General features: G+C 39.6%; 1 protein-coding gene across 1 annotated transcript in view; it reads left to right on the top strand.

Moving 5' to 3' along the window:
* Window positions 1-10283, top strand: part of LOC144646394 (protein HIRA-like) — a 37440-nt gene extending 27157 nt beyond the window's left edge. The window contains exons 14-32 of the mRNA XM_078505959.1: window positions 33-118; window positions 297-405; window positions 945-1003; window positions 1590-1810; window positions 2104-2132; window positions 2669-2782; window positions 3207-3270; window positions 4354-4447; window positions 5204-5266; window positions 5793-5891; window positions 6176-6234; window positions 6439-6544; window positions 6622-6744; window positions 7399-7474; window positions 7940-8027; window positions 8145-8199; window positions 8574-8622; window positions 8805-8850; window positions 9573-10283. Of these exons, the coding sequence (XP_078362085.1) occupies window positions 33-118; window positions 297-405; window positions 945-1003; window positions 1590-1810; window positions 2104-2132; window positions 2669-2782; window positions 3207-3270; window positions 4354-4447; window positions 5204-5266; window positions 5793-5891; window positions 6176-6234; window positions 6439-6544; window positions 6622-6744; window positions 7399-7474; window positions 7940-8027; window positions 8145-8199; window positions 8574-8622; window positions 8805-8850; window positions 9573-9643 (1611 nt within the window). The 3' untranslated portion in view covers window positions 9644-10283. The remainder of the gene's footprint in view (window positions 1-32; window positions 119-296; window positions 406-944; window positions 1004-1589; window positions 1811-2103; window positions 2133-2668; window positions 2783-3206; window positions 3271-4353; window positions 4448-5203; window positions 5267-5792; window positions 5892-6175; window positions 6235-6438; window positions 6545-6621; window positions 6745-7398; window positions 7475-7939; window positions 8028-8144; window positions 8200-8573; window positions 8623-8804; window positions 8851-9572) is intronic.
* The last annotated feature ends 3232 nt before the right edge of the window (window positions 10284-13515 follow it).

Below are 13515 nucleotides of genomic sequence, written 5' to 3'. Positions count from 1 at the left end.
TCTAACATTTTGCATTTTTTATTTTTGCAAAGAATGTGCTAGAAAAACAAGTGGAAACAAGGACAAAAGATGGTCGCCGCCGTATAACTCCACTTTTGGTTTCGTCCATGGAAGTTAGGTTTGTTGCTTGTGTCTTCTTTCAAAGAACAAACCGTTTATAAGTAAAATTGTTTTTAGCTTTTACTCCTTCTTCTTCTTTAGGCTTCTTAGCTCCTTTCGGAACATAAGTCCAACAAAGCTTCTACACTGTACGCTTATTTGTGTGTTTTATTAATACTTTTTTGTCTGTTCAACAGCGATTCACCTCTTCCATTTGGAGGCTCTTCAGCGGCGATCTCGCCACCGGGTAATTCAAACCTAAGCAGTGCATCTCAGTCTTCCTCCGCCATTCCAACCACATCACAGGTAACAAGCTGCACTTTTTTTTTTCTAATCAGACGTCATATAGTAAATCTATGCTGGACTGTAGATTACAAATTAAAATAGCACGTGCCAAAAGTGACCACACAATAGTGTTACTAGTTTTGGTTTGGTTTCCCTCTGACTAATAATTCCCCAAAGCAACGATCCCTTCGGAAAATTAAAATGCACCCTAGAAGTAATATAACGATCTTTTCCAGATATAGTCTCAACTGTTGCTACCGATTAAAAATTAGTAAAATGTTATTTTAACACTGATAAAAATTGTGTGTAAACGTGCGGGACGCATTGTCTTCAACTACATGTATGATACACTTTTGACAAAGTCGTCAAGACTCAACTAATGTAGACAAAATTTGATTTCTTGAGATAAATAAACACCTGAAAGTTACGACCGGGAGAACAGTTAAGCCTTCTTAGAGTAAAAGTGATGACCCTGCTCAGATTTCCACAGCATAATTGTTGCTAATCTTACAAGGTTAGGAATAACGTGCTGATGTTTTGCTCATTGTGATTTTAATTAGACCTTGGTAGCTTTGGACTCCAGAATTGGTGAAAACGCGACAACTGGATTCACAAGCAAGTAAGAATCATTAAACCGTTGCTATTAGCCATGTTCGAAACGAGCAGGGGACTGGGTACGAATATTCAATATCGATTAAATTGAAAAATGAACCCTGTCATCTGAAAGAGCATCCAAAAATTAGTAATTAGCCAAATTTGAGAGTTACTGGTTTAAACGCAAAGGCATGGTACTCTTTTAAAAATCGTTAAAATAAGAAAGCTTAGTATGGATTGGAGGGGCAGCTGTCCATCCAATCCATACTTAGCTCTCTTATTTTAACTATTTGTAAAAGTGAACCATACCTATGCGTTTAAACCAATAACAATCAAATTTTGTAAGTAAACTAATATTTGGATGCTCTTTCAGATGACAGGGTTCATTTTTAAATTCAATCGATACTGAATATTCGTACCCAGTCCCCTGCTCGTTTCGAACATGGATAATTGCATTCAGTACAGGTGTTTGCCTCTCAACTAACTGTCATGTTACACGAAGTAGTATATAAAGCCGTAAATGCAACAATTTTGATTCCATGTTGCACAACGCGACTTTTATATTGACGAAATTTGTTACGCAAATTGTACTTCTATTTTTTCATCTTTAGATCTAAAGACAAGACTCCAGAAAGAGTGGAGATTTTGCCTGTAAAAGCCTTCTCAGCGACAATGAAACCCATCCATGCTGCGAAGACTGCCTCCACAGCGACAACAACAGCTTCAATAACAGCTGCAACTACCACAGCTACCACCATTGCGGTGAAGAGAAAATCCAATACTCCTACAACATCACACTCTAAACGAGCAAGAAAAGATGGAAGCACTTCTGGTTTGTATCCCTCATGTTAATTTAATGCTTTATCCAAAAAAAAATTACTTGTTTGTCTTGTCAGGCTTAAGTTTATTGACCTACAGTCATGACAGTCCATATTGGCGTGTTAGTCCCCACCCCTCCCTACCCCACTCCCACTCCCTTTAATCTCTCACAGCACTTGCTGGTTGTCAAGACATACCAGTTAAAAAAATGTTTTTTCTATTTTCAGTGTTGGTAGCTAGTCCAACTCTTAGAGTACTTATGACTTTTTAATTTAATCATTAATTTGATTCGATGGTTTTTTTCAGGCTCAAAGAGTTCAAGTGGCTCGAGTGCTGTAAGTACTTTTTAGAAGCTTATAGAAAAGCTAGCCTGCTTACATAACGAACTAAACCCCGGTATAGGCCGAGGTTTATTTCGTCTGCAATGCAGGCTGAGAAAAGCATGATATGGTTAAAAAACGAAGTAAATGACCAGTACCTTTGCGCGATGCAGTTTTCACAATTCTAAAATTTTCTTGACAAAACCTTGATTAAACCTCGCTCTAAACTTAAAGCGAAGCGCACTTTAAAATAGCCATTACTTGCTAGAAGAGCCATTACTTGCTAACTTTTTAAAGATTTTTTTTTTAATCTTTGTGTTTGCTTCCCCGCTGCTTGGCCAATTTAAAACCAGGTGAGGCTAAAAGGCGGAGACGAGTCAGCGTCGATGAATTCTCCCTACTCATTTTGATACATTTTCTTTTAATGTTCGTTTGAGAATTTAGCAGTGCATCGGCAAAATACTCCTTGTTGACGATTTTCTCAATTCTCATCACCTGTCTGATTGACAGTGCAGATAAATTGTATTTTGATCACTATCGTTTCTTCACAGTCCAAACAGCGCGATGATAGAACAGACCAAGAGGAAAGTGTTGACGCCTCTTCACACGCGAGACATTCTGTCGCCATTCCCTACCCGACTCCACAGAAAAACCTTACAGTTCAGGTAACTTGTCTGCTAAAAGCCTGTATCTTGCCAAGTAGCTCATATATATCGCTGGATCCCTAGCATGAAGCGACTAGGAGTATTTCCACTCCTATCTGGGTGTGATGCTAGTCCATCGCAGGGTTACTCCCCAGCAGTAAATTCGCCAGTACCCATTTGTACACCTCGGTGGAGAGAGGCACTGTGAGAGTAAAGTGTCTTGCCCAAGAACACAACGCAGTGACCCATGCCAGATCTCGAACCCGGACCGCTCGATCCGGAGACAAACGTGATAACCATTACGCTACCGCGCCTCCCAACTTGGTTAATGTTCATGATTAAAGCTTCTTGTCGTTTTGCACTTGCTACATTTAAGAACAAAGTTACTGTTCGACAGCGTAATTTGTGGTAACCCTCTTAAAATTTCTTTCAATCTCTGTTGCAGATCAAAGGTTCTGGAGGCGAACCTGCCTTAACACTGGACTTAGATAACAACTTGGCCAGTCAAGGTATTTTAGTGAACGAGAACAGTCACCCTGCAAAACCTGTAAACTGGTGAACTGTTTAAGCTGATACATCCGTCACTTAAGTCTGGATTCTATAGCAGTGGGCGACTAGGCGTATTGCTACTTTCCTAGATGGGATGGTAGTCCATCATAGTTAGCCCCTCGGCTGGAGAGCAGACCGATTCTCAAACGTTGCTAGGTCGATCGCTTGCTTGCTCTCGTTCTCGCTTTCTCTTCTCAGACAGCTTGGTTGAGAGAGGCACTGTAATAGTAAAAAGTCGTGCCTAAGAACGCAACTCAATTACAATGGTCTTGCTGAAACTCTTAGCACTCGCACCAATCATTTGTCCACCGCACTTACTACGTGTGTACGTCTGTACCTTTTTAGCACAGATCCAATCATTCTTAGGTTTTTAAAAAACCGTCAGCGAAAAAGCGAAGCTCTAAGACTGCTCAGACACGCTTTCCAAATTTTCATGAACATTTTGGATGAATTCAGTATTGAAACAATAATGCATTTGCCTCACTTGTAAAGGAGGATTCTGTTGCTACATGTATCCTCTTTAACCTAAATACACTGATCGTTTAGCTCTCAGGAGCTCGTTTGAAAGTGTACGTGCATCAGAGATCGAATTGGAGTTTGGAGTGTTGGCTTTTGTGGAGGGAGGAAAACTGGAGAACCCGGAGAAAAACCCTCGGAGCAAGGACGAGAACCAACAACAAACTAAACCCATATATGATGCCGAGTCCGGGAATCGAACCCAGGCCACATTGGTGGGAGGCGAGCTCTCTCGCCACTGCGCCATCCCTGCTCCCGAGAGCTCTTGGATTGAGAAGAGCGTGCTCATTTTAGAACTTGAAGTTTTCAAAAGCTTTGAGAAAAAATGTTTGTACCACGACAACCACGTCAAGATAGCTTAAGACATAACAAAAGCACGTCTTTCCTTGCTAGAGAATTTTGAAAGGTCGTTTAGCGTTGTTAGCTAAAAGGGAAAGACCTTTCTAACAATACTTAACGTTGTATTGACCTATTAGGCAGTTACATGTTATGTATCCTCATTAACCTAAATACACTGATTCGTTTAGGTCCCAGAGTGCATGTCCTGAAGTGCTGTACCGCTGGCAAGTCTCTTTGGGAGACCGTTGTTATGAGTCCTGGTATAGCCTTGGCTGGAAATCGGTGAGTGTATAATTTGTTTTCTGCATGTATTTGTGTTGGGCTGTATCCTTGACATGATAACTCCAGAACACAAAAGCTAATTTGAAAAACTTAGGAAGTCTTTATCTCAAGATATTGTTGTTTTTTCCAATCTTGAGAATGCAATGGTTTCTCAAGACAATGCGATCATTAATTAATCTTATCACATGTCTGTATTGATACTGTAATGAAACATTAGATAAAACTTGCTGGCCTGTTCACAGTCAGACCCAATGCAAATATGGCGGCTGTTAATTTTCGGCTCCCAGAAAAATCATTTGTCAACGAAATTAAATTACTCTATCTTAAAGATAAAATCAAAGTAAATCAGTGTATAAAGTTTAAAGGCTATACGTCCATCTAATGGGAAGTTACAGGGGTATTTATATTGCCAAAAACATGAAAACGAGGCTAGGCAGGACAGGGTGACTTTTTCCATACAAATCTCTTAAATTTTAATGAGTCATAACTTCGCAGCCATTTAACCCAAAACACTGAAACTTCTCAAAATAGCATAATATTTCATATATATTTAAGTGCCACCATCAGCGTTTTAAGAAACTTGTCCAAACAACAGAAATGAATGACACCATTTTTGCATAAGGTCTTGTTTTGATCGACCAAGTTAAAAAAAAGGCTGAAAGAGAAAACGCTCGTGCATGCCATTTTTTAAGGTCCACCAAAAAACATTTCGTGTTAATTTGCTAATAGTTTTTCCTGTTTTCATTTTCTGTAAAGACAAGTGATCTGTGTGGCGTGTGAAAACCGAAGTATTGACATGTTTTCATCCACTGGACGGAAGTAAGTAACCGTCTCCTGGCCTCAACCTTACATTTCTGTCACAGTTATTTGTGTAAGCTTGGGTGACACTGCCTTAAGGAAGCTTTACCACCATACATGAAGTCATTTCATTGCGATGTGCAAAGTAACCTCCATTAATTAAATAAACCTCAAAGTAATCGTTTACACTAAATAGGTCAAGATTAAGGAAGACTTAGAAGGATTTCCGTTAGTACCATAAATTTGTAATAATAAGCCCTAGGCTTATATTTACACAACGTCCCTTTTAGATGTCTTATTTTCGGGGAAGGCTTATATACGGGGGAGAGGAGGAGGGGGGGTGGGGGGGGGGGGTTGTGTCTCAAAAGTATTTGGGTTTCTAGTTGGGCAGGATACTGTGTCTAGAATTTTTTGGTGTATACAAGAATACCACATTTTTTTCGGATGGGAGTTATTTTCGAAATTTTGCGGTGCTCAAAAACTGAATACAGCCTGAAGTTTTCAAGGTGCGCCATGACTGAGGTAGCTTCATTGCTGTTTTGCATAGAATCCTGCCGTCCATGGTGTTAGACTCGCCTGCCTCCATTCTGCAGTGTAGTCGCCATTACGTTATGATCGTCACATCTTCTGGAGGAGTGTTCGTTTGGTGAGTGTTACATGAAGCCCTCTTTATAAAACCGGTTCCTCCATTTTTTCCAGATTTTTTTTTTAAGAAAATGAAAACATTCCATGCGAGCAATTGGTACCGTTTTTAACAAATATCAGGTAACTGTCCTCCTAAAAGGCGCTTTATTTTATTAGTTTTTCTTTCTTTTTTTGAGGTATGACGAGGCGACGAAAACATATTTGTTTTATTGTTCACGTACTATCCATACTGATAGAGTACTTGTTTGCACGATGCTAAATTTTGATTTCGTTCATTTTCAACAGGGACACGAAAAGAGTAACTGCTGTGCTGAAAAACGAGCCAGTTCTCCCACTTTTGTCAGGTAAGACATGACATGAAGAACGCTATTTTATCATTTATTTTAACATCTATCATTTATTTTAACATCTATTCATCCACTAAAGCCTTTCTTTCGTTTTGTTTATTTGTCTGCCTTTTTCCCGACAAGTTCGATTAAAGGAAAATAGCAAATATTTTTGCTTGCAAATTCATTTTTATTTTTTTTAATGCTTTCTGTTTTTTACAGGTCCTGATATCACAATCACCCGAGCCTCAATCTCAGAACGAGGTTTTCCCATCATCACTTTGTCTAATCACGCTTCTTACTCCTTCGACACATCCGTCGGGGCTTGGTAAGAAATGTACATTCTGGCTGCACACGAGGCTTGTTTGTAAGTAATCTTAATTCGATCTAACGATTTCTTTTCAGGGTGCAGCTGATCTGTGCCGACGACCTCCTGTCAATCAACTCCGATCATCAATCTGTAGCGCCATCCCAGGATCCTTTGCAAGCCAAGGGACCTCTTGCCCAGCTCCAAGGACAGAGCTCAAGGTCGGTAGATTTCTCGTTGATATTGCATTGAAATCTCGCCGTTAAATTAAAATATAGCCACGAAATTAACTCGTTGAAGTTCCCATAGCCCGCTTTTTTGGTCAACTTAAGCACAAGAAACAAGTCTCCGCTGAAAATGTAATTTATTTACCCACGTAACACGAAATAGCTCTCAGGAGCTCGTTTGAAAGTGTACGCGCATCAAAGATCGAATTGGAGTTTGGAGTGTTGGCTTTTGTGGAGGGAGGAAAACTGGAGAACCCGGAGAAAAACCCTCGGAGCAAGGACGAGAACCAACAACAAACTAAACCCATATATGATGCCGAGTCCGGGAATCGAACTCAGGCCACATTGGTGGGAGGCGAGCGCTCTCGCCACTGCGCCATCCCTGCTCCCGAGAGCTCTTGGATTGAGAAGAGCGTGCTCATTTTAGAACTTGAAGTTTTCAAAAGCTTTGAGAAAAAATGTTTGTACCACGACAACCACGTCAAGATAGCTTAAGACTAACAAAAGCACGTCTTTCCTTGCTAGAGAATTTTGAAAGGTCGTTTAGCGTTGTTAGCTAAAAGGGAAAGACCTTTCTAACAATACTTAACGTTGTATTGAGCTATTAGGCAGTTAAATGTTATTTGAAATTTGTTTTGTGTTTGGCAGGTTCGGACGTCAGTCCACGAGAATCTTTCGTTCAAATCCAGGAAGACAACAGTCTGCGACAGCTGTTCACTTAGAGGTGAGTGGTAAGAAGGGTCGGTCACAGTTTCTGCAAGGTCTCAAATGAATGGCTTGCTACCCTTCGAAAGAACAATAAAACAAACAACAGGAACAATGCCCCTAGCCCACAAAACAATAGCCACTGCCAAGCTTACGAGAGCTTCCTCACTGTGGTAACGTAAGAAGCCGCTGTTAGTGCTAGGAAAGGGTTTGTCTGTACCATGAGGCCAACCTTTTTTCAAATCAATTCATACAAGTGTGTATACAAGCGTAAACCGAAAATGTGCGTGATGGATTACGTAGCCATGTCTGTGTTTAAAACAGAATTGCAGTGTTAGATCGTAGAAGTGCTAAAGAAGATCCTGGGCGTCACAGTCCACTCGGAAGAGTGCTAGTACTTATATCACCTCCATCCGCTTCCCTTCTTATTAAATTATTAAGCTGTAGCGTGCAATCTATTAACGCCAGCTTTATCTTTCTTTAGAACCAGTTGTCATCGTGCGTCGCGCTGGGATCTGGTAAAGAGTACTATTTTTGGCTGACGACATACGTGCGGTATCTTTCCCAAGCAGGTTAGTGAGTGTTACAATTTTTCAAATCGCTGTTACCTCTTTCATTCACCAATTTACGTGTCCGTGACTGTTTCGGTTCTATGTAATGTATACTATGTTTTTCTTTTTTAAATTCAGGCTTTGAATCACGGTTACGAGAAGTATGCGAGGAGTTGCTTGGACCGCCCCACAGGTATTTATGAAGCATTTTCTATTGTTGGATGGTTAATTGGTTTGAAAAGCTTCTGCAACATGCTCTATAACCAATCAGAGCCAAATGCCATGTTTTTTTTACCAATCAGGACTACAACTGAAATCATAGTTAGTAGAAGAAATCAATCCCGATTTAGTTTACGCACGTTTTCCCGCGCTTGGCACTGGTTGCATGTTTTCCCGCGCTTGGCACTGGTTGCATTTTTTCCCGCACTTTGTACCAGTTGCATCTTTTCCCGCGCTTGGCACCCCCCAGCTGCACTTTATTTTTAACGCCTGACCTCGCTGCCATATTTGTGGAGAGACGTTACTTTAAATATTTCATTTCTCATTGTGGTTTTCCTTTTATTACAGATCGGTAGGACCTCAGGACAAGAGCTCTAGTTGGAATCCGTCTATACTGGTAATAATTAACAAAATGGTCCTACCAAATTGCGAGTTACCTTACTATAGGAAATTAACAAATCGTGAAATTATCGCGAATTTTTAATTCCAAGAGGCGTTAACTTTAACACTTTTAACAACGGGACACTATTTTTAAGTCTTTTTTTAGCTAGTGGTACTAAGATGTATTTCTGTTTTCAGGGATACCAAAAGAGAAACCTTTTACGCGATCTGTTACCCCATATCGGTAAGAATAATAATAAGTTACGGTTAGTAAAGTGTCTCTTATCCAGTTCTATTCCCCCACAGGGAAGAAGGAACTAAGCTGTAAGGTCACGGTATTTCCTGATTTCTTAGCTTCCTCGGCGTCTCGCCCTGGCGTCAGTGTAATATCACGGAGGGCCATGATTTTATCACCAAAACAGTATAGACCCCTCCGTTTAGAATAGTGCTTTTCTTTGCCCCCCCCCCCCAACAACCCAAAACACAACACACTAAAACATACCTAGAGAATGTTAAGAAATATATATAGAAAATTTAGGCTAGCCTAAAAGCGGAGCTCGCAGCTCCGCCTCCGTGGGCGCTCATCGGAAATGAGATGAAGATAGTCAACGATGCACATAGCCCCGAGTTGGCTATAACTACCTCATATCCAACAAGCGCGAGTAGAATAATTGTTTTATTAAAAACACCCAGAGAATTGCAATATTTGAGCTCCCTGGCTGTTATCACTGATGAGTACACCTACCATATTTGCGGTGAAAGTGCTGTAGCTAGCACCCAAAAAAAAAAAAACCTCCTTAACAATATCTTTTAATGTTGAATCCCCCCCGCCCCCCCGCCACCGGTCTCCGTAAGGAGTTTTCGAGCGATCAGACCTAACTTACTACTTGAAAATGAAGTGGGCTCTTATATACACTGTTCAGTAAAAACTGTTTCAGTAACTTTATCATTGTATTTGGCTTTCAGGGACAAACATTCGTTTACAAAGGCTCTTCACGGAGTTTAGAGAACAACTTGATGCGCTCAACGTGCGGTAACGAACTCCTGGTAACAAGTGTTTGTATAGCTTGAACCTCAGTATGGTAGATAGCGTGACGCTGAATCAAATAGGTGTCACGCACTGCTACATCCAGAGTCACGGATACTACAAAACGTCTGGAGATGGTGCTTAGTTTCTTCCGCCGCGCAGTTGGTGATATTTAGCTGCTGATCGACATTGTTTACCATGTGAAGACGCTTGTTTTACAAACAGACGACTAAAGAGTATAAGCAAAAATTTGTTCAATCGTCTGGTGGCTAAAGAGCCTCTTCGTTCTGGCCTAATGAACTTTGTTCATTATTTGACGTTAGCTGGAGTAAGAACTAGCAATTCTCCTTGCACTGTTGAGGCGAAATGTAATGATGCTGATGATGTGAAGAACTGGAATTTTACTCGATGAATCTCATTGTACTTTTAGAGATGCCAGCTTGTGCTGTATTCAGTTACTGCAGACAGATCTCTTGCCTGGTTCAAATGTGGACTACCTGACACAAACGTGTACATCAGTATACTAAGAATATGTATTGCTTTAAGTTATTACTCGCGTTAATGTTGCAGAAGCTAGCAAGACCGACCGTTTCTCGTGTAGAAGGAAAGTAGTGTCGTTAAATAAAAGTTTGTAAATAGTGCATTCGTAAGTGGCGAGTTTGTCGTTTTCTGAGTTAGAGGCGGTACTTGACTGCGTGGATCTACGTTACAACAATCTTGAAATACTTCAATCACACTATAGATACACTGCGCTCTTTTCCTATTTTTTTTCTCCCCTTTTATTTTCAACCAAGTTTCGTAAAACCAAACAAATAATACTTTGCCTATCACAAAGGGTACAGGCAATCCACTAAACCAATCATGTAGCCGACGCGAAGCGCGGGAAAACGTGCGCCAGCGAATCCCGATTGGTTTTGGTTTTACTACTGATTGGTTGAGAAAGTGGCGCGAGGTTTTTTAAACCAATCACTAAGCATTGTAATGCAAAACCAAAGCAAATGTGGATTGCTATCGACAACTCAGTGAAAAGCGCTCTAAACACAGCGGCGAAATAATGCTGGGAGGGGTACCCTGCGATGGACTAGCATCCCATCCAGGGAGGAGTTGAAATATTTCTAGCTGCTTAATGCAATCGAAACCGGGATAAGCTCCGGCAGTATGGGCCATTTGGCTCGAGCAACGTCCCCCGGCCCCCTCTTCTTGCATGACCAATAGTAAATAGAAATCGATTTCCTTAGATTGCTTGAAACTAACGACAAATTTGGAGATTTTTGATTATCAGTTTTGGAGAAAAAATTTCCCAAATTTTAGCGGCGATGGGGTCATGTACAGTGTTAGCTTTTACCTTAAAGCTCTTAAAATATCAACTTTTATATCACCTAGAATTCCGAAACTGACGACGCAAAATTATTCTTAAAGGGGGCAACATGCTGATTCAATCGGTCGCGTATTTCGAAATGTTTTGTCTAAAAAAACAATTGCACTCAAATTCAACATGGCGGCCATCTTGGTTTGAATCGCAATGCGTGGGAAAGGAAGACATCCCGCTTGCCTATACTGAGATAAAACCGTGGTGACGGCTTCACGATTTTATTTTTATTATTATTTATTTGTTTAATATTTATTTTTACAGCGCATGGAAGCAGCATTTTGTCTTCGCATGGGAACATTGGCAATTGGCAAGAGTTACATGATCTTAGCTCTTTTGTATTTTTTCCTTGTTGTCGACCATTTGTTCACAGCCTTTGTCCTACTTTTTTATGTTCGATTAAGCTTACTTTCTATTCCTAATTATCATTCTTCTTTTTCACATCAAACAAACGCCAAGAATGGTTTTAAAACTCTGACGCCCCTTTTGAACCTATCCGTACTTCAAGATTTTGTTTCGCTTTTTCGGTACGCGAAATAATATGAAACTTCTAGTAAGCGAGTTTTTTTTTTATCACAACAATTTTCCTTGTACGCAAAATGTATTGAAAGCAGAACGTATTTGTCTGGTAGATTAATGTATGATGATTCTAAGCGCTTTCTGGGTCAGCCACAGTTTTTATTGCACAAATCCTCAAAAACGATTTCAGTGGAACACTAGGTAATCTAACCACACAAATCGGCGTTCACATATCCTAGCTAGAGAAAGTTTGCGTTTTGTCATTTGAAATCTTTGTAATCTTTGCATTTAACTTTTCGTGTCAAATGGAAGCAGAGAATTAAATTGGATGTTCTGCGATCATTCAGATCAGTTTAGCAGATTTCAGGAAAACGAACGTCGTTTGTAAAACCGCGCTCTGATTGCCAGCGCTTCGCTTTGATCATTCATGCATATTAAAATTTTTATCCAGCTTAAAGATAGCTTTGTGTTTTGTAGATTGGAACGAGTCAAAGTAACTCCCGCCGTATTAGTTGCATAAAACTGTGTCACAATTTAATGGAGAATCTATTATATCAGTTTCAGTTTCTTTTTTACTTGGCTAATGAACGTAATTTTTCGTTCTTTCCGGCCAGAGCGAAAACATCCCATGTGTCGGAAAGTGTATTCATTTGTAATTTTAACAACCCCAAGGTTTAATTTGTTACATTTCAAATTCCTCCTGAAAAAATATCGCAATTATTCACTGCTCTCCGAGTCAATAAGACATTTGTAAACACTAAAGGCGTGCTTTCCACGATCATTAGTTAATTTTGCATGTTTCTGTGTACCAATTAATAGCTGAGCAAGAAATACTTTCAGCGCCCAATAATTTCTTGTAGGATTTCTTGGTCACCAAAAGTGTCAAACGATACGAATCTCTGACATCCTTATCATTTGTTTTCTTGTTTAATTTTCGCTAAAAATACCGATATTTTTTGTTTTTACTCCAATACACGTGTAAATGTAAATTTTGTGAAATTTCTGTGCCACTAACTAGCAACAAGCATGTTTGAACGAAGAAGTAGTTTCTGTCCAAGGAAAGACTTATTATAATTACTTGTGATTTCAGGGGAAAGCTCATGTGTTTATACCTAAAAAGAATAAAAAGCATACAGAATTGCATGCATGTAGTCTTCTATTCCATTTATTATATTTTTTTCACAAACTATTTCGCGATATGGAAATTTACCGGTCGATAACAGCTGTATTGTATTTACTTATTGCATAGCCCAAGGGCTCAAATAAGAACTCTTGAAGTGAATAAATTTAAGCTCCTTGTTTGAAAACTGTAGGAGTTATATGAATTAAAAACCATGTTTCCAACATCCGAAGATTTTGCCAGTTGATATGTAAAATTGCGGGAACGATTTCCAATGAGGAATTCCCAACAATATTTTTATATTTATATTTTTATTTAGTTTTGGTTTCTAAGTACTTTTGCTATTACTAACAAGAAAGATAGATTGGCGAATTCTTTGAGATGCCGCCGAGCTCGCAAAGATTTTTTCTCTTTTAGCTCACAAACTTTAATAGCGGCGATTTGCAGTCTAGAGGAAAACGCAGACAATGCAGTCTTATCTGGAGTCTTCACCGATAGAGCTTTGTGATCATCACTTTCGATTACACTGTTTACTCAAAGATTTCGGTCAACATTAAACTTTAATGCGTAAAACAGAATTTACAGCTTAAAAGTTGTTTCTTATTGAAGTTAGGTGTCTATGCCACAGGATATTTACCTTGCAAACCAATTTCCATTAAAAAATGTCTTTCAAATTAGCTGAAAAGGGTAGAACCGAAATAATTGAAATGGAAAAACCCATCTGGTGTTCTTGTTCTCGAGGTAATTTGTGGCTGTTTGCGGAGGAGTAGTTTATCTAGTGTTTGCCAATTGAAATCGTTTTTGAAGAATTTTTATTTCGGTTTCGTTATTATCTCCACAGTACGTCGTGATGTTTATGCGGAAAAAGGCAATA

This window comes from Oculina patagonica, chromosome 3 (assembly GCF_052425735.1).
Source record: "Oculina patagonica isolate OP01 chromosome 3, crgOcupat, whole genome shotgun sequence".
In the NCBI taxonomy this organism is placed as follows: domain Eukaryota; kingdom Metazoa; phylum Cnidaria; class Anthozoa; order Scleractinia; family Oculinidae; genus Oculina; species Oculina patagonica.
The sequence above is the reverse complement of the archived record's forward strand: the minus strand, read 5'-3'. Positions and strand labels throughout refer to the sequence as shown.